At 38.9% G+C, this 15000-nt stretch overlaps 1 protein-coding gene across 2 annotated transcripts in view; it reads right to left on the bottom strand.

The window, feature by feature from the left end:
• The window catches only part of LOC137980254 (ribosome quality control complex subunit NEMF-like), a 28002-nt gene that overhangs the window by 1443 nt on the left and 11559 nt on the right, over positions 1 to 15000 (bottom strand). For both annotated transcript variants that reach the window (XM_068827654.1, XM_068827655.1), the window contains exons 9-30: positions 14503 to 14576; positions 13838 to 13914; positions 12973 to 13048; positions 12115 to 12255; positions 11981 to 12028; positions 11149 to 11309; positions 10473 to 10560; positions 9982 to 10043; positions 9808 to 9871; positions 9157 to 9349; positions 7901 to 8268; positions 7570 to 7736; positions 7115 to 7202; positions 6862 to 6899; positions 5359 to 5461; positions 4792 to 4854; positions 4305 to 4382; positions 3789 to 4176; positions 2128 to 2165; positions 1914 to 1949; positions 1728 to 1834; positions 407 to 450 (exon numbers count right to left, since the gene is read on the bottom strand). In XM_068827654.1, the coding sequence (XP_068683755.1) occupies positions 407 to 450; positions 1728 to 1834; positions 1914 to 1949; positions 2128 to 2165; positions 3789 to 4176; positions 4305 to 4382; positions 4792 to 4854; positions 5359 to 5461; positions 6862 to 6899; positions 7115 to 7202; positions 7570 to 7736; positions 7901 to 8268; positions 9157 to 9349; positions 9808 to 9871; positions 9982 to 10043; positions 10473 to 10560; positions 11149 to 11309; positions 11981 to 12028; positions 12115 to 12255; positions 12973 to 13048; positions 13838 to 13914; positions 14503 to 14576 (2502 nt within the window). The remainder of the gene's footprint in view (positions 1 to 406; positions 451 to 1727; positions 1835 to 1913; positions 1950 to 2127; positions 2166 to 3788; positions 4177 to 4304; positions 4383 to 4791; positions 4855 to 5358; positions 5462 to 6861; positions 6900 to 7114; positions 7203 to 7569; positions 7737 to 7900; positions 8269 to 9156; positions 9350 to 9807; positions 9872 to 9981; positions 10044 to 10472; positions 10561 to 11148; positions 11310 to 11980; positions 12029 to 12114; positions 12256 to 12972; positions 13049 to 13837; positions 13915 to 14502; positions 14577 to 15000) is intronic.

Genomic DNA, 15000 nt, shown 5'->3' with positions numbered 1-15000 from the left:
TCCTTGCGTTTGCGTTCCACGTATGAACGTCGCTGTCGTGTGGACCACCCTTGATGCTACAGTGTAAACCACACATTCCTTCTTACTCTGTTTGCCCCGTGATTCTCGAGGGAGTCTTTACGATGGAAAATATACTGACAGCCTGAGAGTCACGTTGGAAAAACTGACTTTATTAAACCCGGCCTAATCCATAAATGCAGTGTATGACATGGCAAATGACCTAAGATACTAATTTCCCTCGTCATTAACCCCCTAGCCAACCCATCCTTTTTCGACATTAAATTAAATAAATTACCTTATCTTATCTTATCTTGTCTTATCTTCGCTACTGATGGCACCGACGTAACACAGAATATCAATGTTCGAACCGACCAAAAATGGAAACGTAAGCTAGTCACGTTCATACCTTTTCCTCTACGGGCTGTTCCTGGCGTAAGTTTTACTTTATATCTAATAGAGATGAGAAACATTTCAGTTCCAAAAAGACAAGGCAAAATGGTTACCGGTATATGATAGTTCTGAAAACAAACGCGGATAGAAAGACACTGGTTGGTTTGCAAACAATCTCCAGAGACACAGATAACAATTGCGATGGGTAACAACACCAGATACCGAACAGAAGGTGCTAGATAAATAACTATTATAATTTGGCGCAAAAATATGCTCAGATATTTGCCCGCGGGCGTTGTCTGTCCCTCGAACAGATAACATCCAAGGACAAATTTCTGAACACAGTTTTCGCAAGACTGAAGGTTACAAATTAGACGAAACGTTTATATATAAATAAGAACTTTATTAAGGGTGATGGTAGAAGGGAACTAAATCCCCATATGAAACCATACTCTCCACCCCCCCCCCTCCCCCCACCCCTCCCCCACAGAAAAAAAAATCTAAAATCTGAAATTTAAAATATAATATCTAGATTAAATATAGCAATATTCTCATGAATTAATTTGTAAATAAAATCTTCTTTAAGGCTTTTTTTGAAGGTGTTAACAGATTCAAGACCTGCAACTGATGCCGGTAAATCGTTCCACTTATCTATATATCTATTACAAACTGAATTTTTAAAGATATCTTTCCGACAATAAGGCTAAAAAGTTTATAATTATGACTATTTCTTGTTCTTCTGCAGTTACTGAAGGACATATAATCATCACTATTCGAAACAGAGTTTCCTTTAATAAATTTAATAAGGAATTCTCTTCGCTGGCGAAGTGATTGCAGTTTTAATTGAGGGACTTGTTTCTTTCCTCATATGAGGTATCTTTTCCAAGAACCCATCTAGTTACAGTGCGTTGGACACCTTCCAATTTGTCAATAGGTATGTTTGATTGGGATTCCACACTTGACATGCACACTGGAGTATTGGACACAAGCACTTTATAACCAACAAGCGATAATTGGCGTTCTTTTCCAAATTGAAGCTTAATTATCCCCTGAAAAATGCGTGGTTACCCCTAATTTTCTTTTTGAATACCAGAAGCACTTGCTAAGTTCTGCTTTCTCCCCATACTTTTGACCAGCGCAAAAATATCCCTGTATTAATAAGCACCACCCATGGGAAATCTGAGCATTTCGAGATGCGCAGAATGTACGTGCAATAACAATAGTAGGCACAGTCTTTAATTGCATGTATTTCAGTTTCCCCAATGCAATTACATGAACGACTTAAATATTCTTTATCATTCATAATGACAATGAGGATGCACACTACACATTCATACTTGTAGCTTTGAATGGCAGTGTAAGGTGCACAAACAGGAATAGCAAACAACAACAGATCCTCAGCCAGCGGCAATCCTGTGAGAGAATCAATGAGCGAGACGGATTCCTACGAAGAAACAACAGAAACGTTGGAAATAGCAAACTTAAGAACTGCTGCACGATTCAGTGCCGATATATATACTTACCTTGGGTGTTAGGTCCGTTTCATCGTCTGATTCGACCTGAGTCAAAATTAAGTCCCAAATGAGTCAAGAAATAAACACACTGTTCATTAACTGATGTTTATACAGAAAATACAACGAATGTAGAGGGCGTTTTCTCCTTGTTTTGCAACGAAAAAAAAGTGGTTTGTCCGCTTAAGTTGCAATGGTCGCGTAGGACATAAGATGAGCTACTCACAATATTCTTCTCTTTCTCGAGGGGAACGGAATCTCCTTCTACAGCACAAATAAAACAATGAAAAAAACAAAACAAAATGATCAAAGAACTTATTAAAATATCCAAATCTATATAAAATCCAGGAAAAATTGCTTAACAAATCACAACCCTGCCCCACACTACTGCAAATCCTCTCTTCCGTAGCTTTCAAACAGAGTTAACCAAACGAGAATTTTTGTTCATTCTAGTCAAATCCTTTATCTCGGACGCGGTTCTTTTCCTCTTAGAATAGTAGCAAGAACGCTCACGTGTACTGAGTTTCAGTTGTTGGGTCTCTAATCTGCTTTGGGAGATTTTTTTAAGGTGCTCTGGTTTCCTCTAGCCTCGGGAAACAATACTCGGCTTTAACGTGTGCAATGTCTCCAATTGGAGTCTAAGCGCTAAACCAAATAGTAAAGTCATTATCACAATCATCGGTAAAAGCAACGACAACAGCGACGACAACGGCAACGTCATAAATGAGTAATATTATTGGTTAAAAGAGGAAAAATGATCGTGCTGTACGTGCGGCACGCATTTTTGTAAGCTTCTCTCCCGTACTCGTCGAAACAACTGGGAGTTTAAGCAAAGACGACGGCTTCGGATACGCCACAAAGCAAGAATATTCTCGGTTAAAAAAGGAAAAATACTCGTGCTGCACGTGCAGCACGAATTTCCGTGAATTTCTTTGCCTTGCTGTACTCCACAAAACAAGAACGTGAAATCACCAAAGCTTAGGTTTTAACATCAACTTGAGCATACCACAATGATAGTTCGCCCGTATTGTACGAGGTGAACAAGACGGAATAATCGCTAAATACTTGCGATAACGCGAAGTTATATTTTGTAAATGAAGTTTTCGTTGCCGTAGCGGTCGTGTTTGCTTAAACTCCCTTAGCTTAATAGGGAGCTTTAGCAACGACAACGGCGACGGCAAGGAGAACGTCACAAATTTGCATATTTAACTCCCTAATTAGGAAGTTTAAGAAACCACGACGGGCTACGGAGACGAAAACGTCACTCCAAAATATAACTTTGAGCTGTTTTAAGTATTTCATGATTATTCCATCTTGTTTATATTATCTAATGTGAGTGAAGTGTCCTAAAACTGGATTGGTACAGACGGATTTGAAGTAAAGAGTGAGACTGAAAGATTCACGGTAGTTTGTCCACGTTGTCGTCAAAACCTTAAATTTGGTCATTTCACAAAGTAGTTTTGACGAGTACGGAAGAGAAATGTTTAAAAATGCGTGCCGCACGTGCAGCACGAGCATTTTGATTCTTTTAACCAATAATATTACTGCTTTTTGGCGTTGTCGTTGCCGTAGCCGTCCTCGTTTCTTAAACTCCCTATTTTTGAGGAACTACCATACCCTTATCATATTAAAAAAATTGAAATAACCGCGAAGTAATTACAATAACGCGAATTTATATTTTGAGACGACGTTCTCGTTGCCGTCGCCGTTGTCGTTGCTTAAGCTCCCTATTTTTATCGTTGACGTCATCGTGATCGTCGTTATCATCACCATCATCATCAACGTCATCAGGATCAAAATTAGAACACCAAACAACGCTAGGATTCAACCACAGGCTCTATTATCAGTCAACCACAGGTTATCCCTTGTTCCTTCCCATGTATATACCTTCAATATTTTCAACTGCATCAGGTTGTTCCGCAGCGTTAACCCCTTCTACGCTGTTCGCAAACTCCTTTCTGTCGTCGCAATCGCTTGCTTTTCCTGGCAACGGCTCGCTCTGTTCACTCTCCTTCTCAGATGAGTCAATAGTTTTGCTTTTATCTTCGTTGGGTTCATTTTCTCGCAAGTTTGCTTTATTTTTAAAATGTTCTTCCAACGATTGTTCGTCATTCTCTGTTTTTACATTTTTTGAACTTTGTTCCACTTGAAAGTTCTTGTTATCTGACTGCGCATCCCTCTGTGCCGGTTTTCCGCTGATCGGCCTGTTCGCTTTGCTGCCTTTTTTATCTTTTTTTCGTTTGTCGGCTTTAGTTTCTTTTGCCGGTCCAGCAGACTAAGAAAAAGAAAGAAGAGAGACTGGAACACTTCAATAAGATTACGCACACTTTACAGAAACCATTACAGCATTACATCACGTAAGTTGGAGACTAAAAGCTCTTTTGAAAGTAATGATTTTGTTACCGCAAGTATTTCCATTTTCATTTGCCTTTCTTCTTCGTCCTGTTCACCATACTTCTCCTTAATCTTCTTTAGCTTTCCCTAGCAAGGCGAAGAAACATTATGTAAGTAATAAAGTTGCATGACTTAAATCACAAGTGCAGTGGGCGACCAGCCATTATGGTCGTTGCACAATGACATCATTGGTGACGTCATCGTCAACATTTTCATTGACTTACGAATTACTAAAAAGGGAATCAAGCTTGTTGAGCATAATGTTTACTTATATTTACAAGGCTAGTTTCGATAATCTGCGAATCACAAGCTATACAAAAAACTGAAAGAAAAGAAAAATGTCGAGTGGAATGGGCGCAAATGAACCCTACATTCTTTAGCAACATTGGCAAATTGGGACTAGCGAATTACGGAATGCTTTTTGAAACGATTTCGCAGTTGTAAGCTTATCATGATAAGGTAACAATGGTAGAAAACAATGATCCAAGGTACAAACCTTCTTGCCTCTCTTGTGCGGTTGTTGTTGTTGCTGCTGCTGTTGAGCATCTTTACCCGTTTTCTGTAAACGAAAACCAGACTTACGCCATTAAACATGAATGCACAGTATAAAAGGAGCGATATTTTTACCTAATTCGTCCTGTAAACAAAAACCAGAGTTACGCCATTAAACATGAATGCACAGTATAAAAAGAGCGATACTTTTACTTAATTCGTCCTGTAAACAAAAACCAGAGTTACGCCATTAAACATGAATGCACAGTATAAAAAGAGCGATACTTTTACTTAATTCGTCCTCTCTGAATACAAAAAAAACAAGATCCAAAGGATGACCGTGGAAGCGACATTGGTGAGTCCATAAATCGGTTTAGCACAAAACTGACTTGGACATTTCCAGAAAATTCAGTATAAGAGGTAATATTTCCCATGCACGCATCATGAAATGACTACGAAAGCTACATAAATCGGATAGAAAACAAAAGGAGCAGAGCTACAGTTCAGTTATAGAAACGAGTTTCTGATCTCAAAGAGAGTTTTAAAGGAAAACGCTGATTTGGCAAAATACCTTTGCGACTTCTTCGTCATTTCGCTCTCCTTCAAAACTATCGTTTTCACCGTTTTCCTGAGGGGGGCCCTCTTTGCTCTGTTTGGCTTTCTTTTTATTGTCTCTGCCATTGTAGAAAGAAACAAGACGTTTGAAAGATCAATTCTCCTAAGCGATTGTCATATCTTTGGTCTTTGTTTCAACAAAAGAAATAGGTGAGGCTAAAAGCAGATATCTGACGTTAGTGTAAAACAGACGCGAAGACGCTCTTTACAAAGCACTGTACTTTAGCCACACATGGATTATTTGTCAATTAACTGCGGAGATCTAAATAGCGTTTGTTTATTCATTTCTTTATATTTATTTATGAATTTATTTATAATTTATTTCATTTAATGATTTGCATTAGGAGGGTAGTAAATATAGTAGGACACCATAGGGTCCTGTTTCTCAAAAGCCCCGAAAAGCGATTCGCGTGAACTAAAATCTGCTTATTTATGAAAATGGATCTCTGGCCATGTTTTCAAGACCTTAGCTTAGAAAACAGAATTGCAATTGCAAAACTTCATGACTTAAGACGTTTTCCTTTTGAAAATAGAAAGCGTTTTATGTCAACCAATATACGCCCGAAAAGTTTCGGGACTTTCGAGAAACGCCCCCTGCCATGGTATTAGATCATCCATTGGTTAGGAGTCGATTTTGATGAGGGAGGAAACTAGAGTACCCAGAGAGAAACCGTCGCCGAGTCAGTTGAGATCTCTTGAAACTCAGCCCACATTCTATTGCAGAGGTGGGAGACGCAGAAGATGACCACCACGCCAGCCTGGCTTCCCCAAGAGGTATAGCAATTAGTAAATTGATAAATAACAAACGGCTGTCCGTACTATTTTACAAGATATTGTTTGTCTTTCTCGCTTACAAGATCATCAGCCCTTTTAATCGCAAAAGAAATGTCTTTTGATCTTTAGAACACACAAAAACTTCAAATATTTGAACTACGGAATGGACATGAAATGAAAGATAGATAAGCAATCTAAGTTGTGAGTGAGACTGGAAAAACCAGGCTTTAGAACCCATGACTACGCGGTTGCGCCGCACTGGTCTACCAGCTGAACTATCAAGCCAGCTGGAAGCTACAATCTTGGACAAAATTGTTGAGAAAACTCTGCTTTTGGACTAAACTCCGATTACAAGTATGAAAAAGAAGCTCTCTTTTTGCCCCCCCCCCCCCCCCTCCTGATCAATGTTGCTAGACGAAACAAAGCATGTCGAACCTGGGCTTATCAACATTGGTTGTAGGGGGAGGGGGATGGCAAATAATGTGCAATATTGAGGACTTAGTGCGCAAAATAACCCCTGTTTTTAATATTCTCAACCCTTTTTGTCCAAGATTGTAGCTTTTAAGACTTCCGTACACGCTGCTCGCCATCTTGGATTATCAATCACATTTGGCACAAAACCTGAGGGCGAAGCGACTTCTTTCATAGTGAATGTGCGTCTTCGCGTTTACGATGGCTTCCATACCTTTTCTGTTTTGCTGACAGACGCTGTTTTCCCGATGACTAGACAAAAGAGACACAAAAAACCGTCAGAGGAAGAAGAATATCCTTTACATTCTTAGCAGACCAAATATATTCTTGTCTTTCCCAAACTTGTGTCCGCAACAACAACTCTCCGTTTGCTATTTCACTTTAACGCGATGCTACCTCTCTCCAAACAATGCCAGCTAACAATGAGCTACAAGTTGGATCTTTAAACGTATTACCAGTTAGCAAACCTGTTTATTTCCATCCAGTGAAACGATATCTCCTTCTTCGATGTCTCCTTGGTTACTGTTTTTACTTATGCCACGTTGAAGTTGCACTCTAACAAACAATCAATCGATTAACCAATCAGTTACTGCCTTAAAACCAAATCAATCACTTCTGCCAATCAAATGACAATCGCATGAATCATTGAACCAAATGAACCAATCACAGCCCGAAAATAATCCGTGTAGCTAGCACCAAGCGCGGGAAAATGCAAGTCGCTTTGGTTCATTTTCTGATTTGCTGTCAAAATCCCACGAGATTCCTAAACGGCAGGAAGAAATGAATCAGGATTCGCTCTTCCTTTGGTACAGTATGTCTGCTGTGTACTATTACTCGCGAAACACGTTTCAGACATTCCTTTCCGAATAGAAAATTATTTTAAACCCTGTTAAGGAAAGAAGACAAGCCAGCCGTCCCTTACTTTCCTTCCTTGGTAAGCCGCAGATCAATACTTGTGTCCGGAAACAAGCTATCTTGCTCATCTTCCTCTTCTTTTTGCTCGGCTCTTTCGCTAGGCATGGTTTCACTTTCATCTTCATCCCCACTTTCTGCATCCTGAATCGAAAGCTCTTCCTCGAGTTCTGTTTCCTTCAAAACGAAAAAAAAACGTGAAAAAAACAACCCTAGGAGAGGGTGGGAGGAAAAAGGGGGGGGGGGGGTGAAGGGCGGGGATGGCTAGGGGGAGGGGGAGAGGGAAAAGGAAAACCAGAGAGGAGAGGGGGAGAGAAAGAAATGGTAACAACCAAACTCACCGCTACTGACTCGTTATCCTCCACTCTACGAACTCGCCTCTCATTGATGTGGTTCTCAACGCAAGACTCGTCCAATTTAAACATGAAACCGAAGCCCATAATCAAGTAACAAGGCGGCAAGAAATTCTTTTTGCCCCTTATCATAAAGCTCCCAGTCGTGAGGTACTCTCCAGTGGGGGCCGTTTTGGACACCTGCGAATGATGTACCCACCACGCCGAGGTCACAATGCGGGCGTCCCAGGCGGCGCTATATGACACAGCCATGCACCCTGCTTCGTTGAGGGTCTTTGGAGGGACCGGCTGACCGCTGGGGTTTTTTATTATGACGCTAGTAGCGCCATGGAGGTCGGCGTGAACATAGAGATCACCTAAGGAGAAGGAAATTGCTATATTTAATACCATGGTTCCGGGTTGATAGTTGCTGTTTCAGTCAGAGTTGATGGGTTCTGGACTGGCGCCGTTTTTGAGCAACACAGAGGGGCTTTCGATTGAAAATAGTGAAATATAATAGCGAAATAAACAGCCAATCTTATGCACCACATTTATAGTGCTAAGTAGCTTTTCACTGTTAGAAAGAAAAACTGGGACGGACTGCCATCCGGACATGTGAAATATTCACTTCCGGTTTCCGCCGTTATGTCACGCTAAATGATGTGATTTCACGACACCCAAAATGCCCAAAAAGTAGAATGTAACATTGCAATAACCACTTAAAACTGTTGAACAACGTAAAAGAAAAACAAGAAAAGGAAACAGAAGCGTGGATGGAGACAAATGGACAAGATTGAAACGGATTGCATTTGGGTAATCTTGGGCCGACGTTTTCCAAGTTCATGGCAAATCGCTTGGTAAAAGGCCGTTTTTGCTCAGAATCACCTTAACTGTGATGTAACGATAACTTTATCAGTAAAGGAATTCCATATTAACATTTTCGAGTTTTAAACTAGTGATAAACTAAAGATTTTCCCTAAACACCGTAAAATAACGTGACGTAGTCCTTTAGCTCCATATTGACTTTGTTTATAAGTCTGACTGGCAGCGATCGAGGAAATGTAAAAACGACCTTCTACACTCAATTCAAACCACCCGAAACTATGATTAAACTGATTTTAACTTGCATAATCTTGTGACCCAAGCTACACGAAGCTAATTCAATGATACAAATGTAGAAGACCATAAAAAGCAAATTCCTGACGAGGTGTCAAAAAGGTACGGAAAGTTTAACCCATGGTAAGAGCGAGAAAATTATTACGAACCTGGTTCAAAGTACCTTTTCACCACAAGTTCGTTTTGTTGCTGATCGCGGCCTCCGATAACCAAGTAATTTTCTGCGCTGATGAACCACAGAAACTTTTCAAACCAATATGTTTTCCGCGCTTTCTTTATTCGCGTTGTTGTCTCAACTTCTTTCAGAGTTTCCTTCGTTTTTCGTTCTGCCGATTTCAAGGCCTGGATTATGAAAAACGAAAGCAGTTAATTGCAAGGCCAAATGAACAGCTACGAAGCACGAAACGCCGAATTACATTTTACATGGGGTACGCTTTTTTTACCAAATGAATATGAATGTGTTCTTCTTGACTAACCGACTTCCAGGGATGTATTCATATTTATGGCTTGCGTTTTACGAGGGATATAAGACTAATTGAACAGAAAAAAACAAGGTATAGCTAAACAGTACGGCCAGAGATAACAACATCAGTAAGATATGCATTATACCTTTTAGTAATCAAATCGCGTAGCAACAGAAGTTAAGCTGAGCTACGCTGGTCATGCTGTGGAACACGGCTACTTAACTGGCCAATCGGAGTACGTGTACTATCAGACAGATAACAAGCGTAAGATCCGAAAAGATACCACCTGTTTATTCGTTTCTAAATTGTTGTAAAATACAACGCGAACAAACCAACCTTTTCTGAAGCATCAATCGTCTTTTGCTCCTTTTTGGAAGAAAATTTCTTTTTGTCATAGAAGCTGGTGAACACAGAAAGCAAAAACGACAACTGAAACGATATAGATTTTCCCTCTCTTTTCCAAACAAACAAAAAGACTGAACGAGACGAAATAAATTGGAACTTAAGTACCTTCTTGCATTCCCGTATGCCGACAAAGACAAATTAACGGTAACTTTGGTAAATTTTGAACCCTGTAAGGAAATAAGAAAAATCAACAACACTACATCAAGGGAAAATGAGGCGAGAGAGCGAATCCCTCACCTTCTCCTCGACAGAATAGGACAGGTTAACACACCAGGAACACCGTGCCCTAGTCTTTGCAGAACAGTGGCTTGGATTTCTAACGTCCCACAGAATTCAAGAACTAGGGTGGTGACACGGTACCAAAGGTTTATAGTGCTCATCCGAGAGGACATGAAATTCGAAACATTTGCAGCTGTCATTACAAAGGCAGCACTTTCTCTTCAGACCCTGAATGTTGGTCCGGTCAGAGATGAACCAACGACTCTCTGCACGATAGTCCGATGTTCAATCCATCAAGCAAACAGATCGAGGGTATATGTTTTATTAGTCGTGAACGCTTTTACGACCGCGAACTTTCCCTCTCCATTTCCACCAACCTTTTTCTTCTTCCTCTTCTTTTTTGAGCTTTTGTCATCTTCTTCGTCCTCAGTATCGGAGTCAGATTCAGAAAATTCGTAAGGGTCCCTGGATATGACAACAGCAATAACGAGCAAATTAATTCGAGCCCATACACTAAAAAAATTTAAGTAAACTGAAATTGAAAAGCAAAGGGAGGAATGAATGTAGGTGTTTTCCAAACTATGCCCAACTATTAAATATGTTATGTTATATTTTCACGAAAGCCACTCCAGCCAAAACATGGCTGTCTGTTGCCTTTTCTCTCCACCGAGGCAACACGGAGATCCCACAATTTCTCTTCTGTAGCGCCCCCCTCTTTCCCTACGGAATCAATGAACGCCTCGGCTTTCCTTCCACCCATTTATTCTTGTTTTTCCTGTTAATGTGCTCCCATCAATAGCTTTTCACCAACATACCATATAAACCCCTCTCACAACCTTCAAAGCCTTAATTCGCTCTGAAGAAGCGCTAACGTTCAAAACGTTAGCTTCTCTCCGTAAAGGTGCTCAACTTAGGAGGTTCGGACCAGATACTACATTGTTTATGTGCGGTTTCAACTAAAGCTGTTCGAGCATAACCAAAATGTACTGATGACAAAATTTACACTACTTTTTAATTTACTATGCCCTAGGAAATAAAAAACCGATGGCAGACCTGAGATTCATGGTGATATGATTTGTCTCCAAGTTGAGGGCAGCAATAGCACAGGCAACTTGGTCCCCCTGTGCTTGAGCTTCCTTCACAATACTGTTGATTTCAGACCAGTCGATTTGATTCGCAATGGCGCTGTTGACAATTAAGATAGCCTTATCGACCTAAAAATGAAATAAATAATTGAAGCACATGATGTTCTGAATGGCCTGTTTTCCAAACACACTGGTAGAAATGATACCCCCAAACAAACGGACTCTATAATGAGGCATGAACTTTATTTGCGTGTACTTACAGTGTAGTGCTTGGGCACTAATATTAAGGACGGTGCCTACTATTGTTATTGCGCATACGTTCTGCGCATCTCAAGATACTGGGGTTTCCTATTGGTGGTGCTTACTAATACAAGGATATTTTTGCGTGGCTCAAAACTATGCGGAGAAAGAAGAACATAGCAAGTGCTCTTGGTATCCAAAAGAAATTGTGGGTAACCACGCACTTTTCAGAGATAATTGCGCTTCAGTTGGAAAAGAACGCCATACATTGCTTTGTGCTTTAAATTAATTATCTTTGAATAATGGGTGGTTACCCCCAATTTTCTTTTTGGATTTCAATAACAATTGCTACGATCTGCTTTTCCAACAGTCTGTAAACCGCGTGCAAAAAACCTTTGAATTAGGAGGCACCGTCCTTAAGGGCACTTAAAAGAAATCAAATCGTGCCATCACAAAACGGTTAGCAAAGCAGAAAACAACATTTACTTGAAAACAGAGGGACCTACACCTCTAGAAAGTAAAAGCAGAATCACCAAAGCACCTTCTTTGACAAAACTCACCAGTTCAAGATTAAGTTCGACTAAACCTGCCTTGAACATGTCCACATCCTGAAAATGGTAAGTAAACGTGACACTGCATAAAAAACGTTTTGACACCAGGAAAGAAGTCCAAGAGTATGTTCAGCATATTTTACCTGTGATTTTTGTAACTCCGCAATTCTCTTTTGGTGATCTTTTCTGATGTTGTCAAGTTTCTTAAGCGCCGTCTTTTCTTGACTAAGCGCTTTTAAGTCAATCTTTTGTCCTTCCAACTTTGAAAAGAATTCATCCACTGCCTAAAAAATATTTCAAAAGTTAATTTAATTAAAATTGGGAGGATAAAGCAGTGTGAAAAAAGTTGTAATAAGTAACCATTATAATTATTAAGTTTCAAGAGAAAGAAAGCGATTTTTCCAGGAAAATAATAATAGTAATAATAACAATAATAATAATATTAGTTACAGCAAGGATAATAATGGCACAAATATAACATTATAATAATAAAATAATAAAATAATTAAAAATAATAATAATGGTAGTAGTAGTAGTAGTTAGTAGTAATAGTAGTAGTACTAAATACAACAATGAAGAGTGAAAGAATTACATTGTATTTCAAACCAAACACAGAATCATATTAATAAAGTTAATGACTCAAACTTGCAAGTGGCAACCAAGGTGGCTCACATTAATTTCATAATTATTAATATCCATATATTATTGGTATTATGACTTTTATAATATTATTATTAATTAAAATAATATTAGGATTCTACATGCATAATCAATTCTTCCTATTATTATTTTACTATAATTATAAAAATTAAATAATTAATTTTCTTATAATAACAATAATTATTATTACCAAGCATGATACTAAGACCATGCAGGGACCTCATAATAAAAAGCCAAAAATAACCTCATCTGTTCTGGTGAAGTGAAATAGGTGATCAGAATTTTGAGCTCTTTGCTGCTTCCATGGTTCAACTTTAGTGTCACATTGAGTCATTCATTACCTTATCAAATGTTGGAAACTCCAAATATGGACCATTCTTGTGTTGATTCAATAAAAATGGGTGAAATTCGTGGTACCTTCAAAAGCAATGATGTTCACAATTAGCAGAAATTAACACGAATTTGACAGTATATAATTATGTGTGCTGCAGAATTGTTAGTAGTGAAGTGTAAAAAGAGAGGTGAGAGGACTGGAATAGGCTTGTCACAAAAGACTGCCAATTGAAAATAACTAACTGAAATCATGCAAGAGACCCTCTTGTTGTCTATCATATTGACAAACATTGCTGCAATTTTACAGGCACTCATTATGCAAGTTGAACAATTTTGCGAATCTCAAGTAAAAGCATCACAAGTTCAGGACTGTGTGGTTTCTTGCTACAATGTACAAATTATGTAAATCAATGATTATGTTGATTCAGTCCTTACATGGGTAATCCAAGATAAAGTCAACCAAAAAATTCTTAAAGAGCCTAGTTTCCATAATGTTCAAATTCAACTTAAAAACACTAAACATGATCATGAAGCTTGCGGGATAAAGGCAAGGATTTGTAGGAGTTTTTGACACAATGCCTTGTCTTATCATCAAAGTTATTTTAATAATCAGGAATAAAGGCTATTAAAAAGATTAAAACTTTATCAATAATTCTCTTGCCTTCATATCAAGCTCTTTATTAACAACAATGAGCTACAGTTTCTGGGGGCAAGAACAACAAAAAAGATGCCGATTGAAGCAGCAACACAGCCGATTTCCTTCTTACCACAAGCGACCCTAAATATTTGCACTCCATCTTAAATTTTACTTAAGAACATGACCGTCCACTCAAAAGCAGTTACTGTCCTCTACGATAACTATGATAAGCATACGTTAGAAGATCACTGTGGCTTCCTTCTCCATTCACATTACTGGATGGCTTTTGTTCCCTTTTCTGGACAATAAAACCCTAAAAAGAAAAAGACATCCCTCCTATTTCAATATTATTACTCTTTTCAAAACTTTCTTGCATGTGACAAAACCTGCAAGTCCATACAATCAATTTATTTTCATTCCATGAGAATAAAATTATTTCTACATGACACCAAATTGAATTGAATTTTGGATGCCGTGTTCTGACATACAGTAGCTAACTCTTGTCTTCACAAAACTCCCAACTACCACAAAGGCTTGATCACATCAAGGAGGACTAAATGTCAACCTCCTAGCAAATGGTGTGTGGTTCTTTAAAAGTTGACAGAGATAGAACATTGAAGTATACTGATAATGTGGCCTACAGCTGTACAATGTCTACAATCCTCCCCAGAGAAGACTACAAAAGTCCTTCCTTCATATAGTTTACATCAAAGCAGCACCTTCTCCTCAGTTATCTAAAGACAAGAGCCAGAGTGGTTGCTCATATCAAACAGATCACCTTGCACACAGGAGTCTGGCACTAAACCAAATCAACTAACTGGAGTGGACCAACTAGATGCATAGTTCCTTAACTACAAAAGTCATACTAGTCTTATCTATTTTGTGCTAATTGAATACATGCCTTGCATTTGTGGGCAAGGGTTTCATCTAGAAAATTATCAGCTTTTTTTAGAGACTCCATCACTCTTGGAAGATCTACATGTGTGTAAAAAAAATAAAAATAGCTATTAAGTATGAGGAGGAAGGCTAAGACAGAGAAAACAACGAAAAAAAGCCAAAGTGCCAAGAGCTTAGGTTTTAGAATCTGGTCTAGGGTGAGTCTTGTTTAATAATTAACGCAAAGACAGGACGGTATCAGGATTTTCAATAGGAATTTTAGTAGGCGACAAAACCTGAGGAATAGGTGGAGAATGGACAATGTGCACTTTACAAGGGCCAAAGGCACAAGCTTTTGGAGAGCTTGAGAGACTACATGAATACTCTATAAAATTTGTTTCGAAGTTTCGAAAAGACACTAAAATAGCATGACGTAACCCCTTTAAGGTTCCTTTGCATTCTATACAACTGCGTACAATGACCAAAAAGACCTTTCGTTAATGTCGAATTGTCACACAATCAA

The sequence above is a fragment of the Montipora foliosa genome, chromosome 12, assembly GCF_036669935.1.
Source record: "Montipora foliosa isolate CH-2021 chromosome 12, ASM3666993v2, whole genome shotgun sequence".
In the NCBI taxonomy this organism is placed as follows: Eukaryota; Metazoa; Cnidaria; class Anthozoa; order Scleractinia; family Acroporidae; genus Montipora; species Montipora foliosa.
This window is presented reverse-complemented; position numbering and strand designations above follow the sequence as displayed.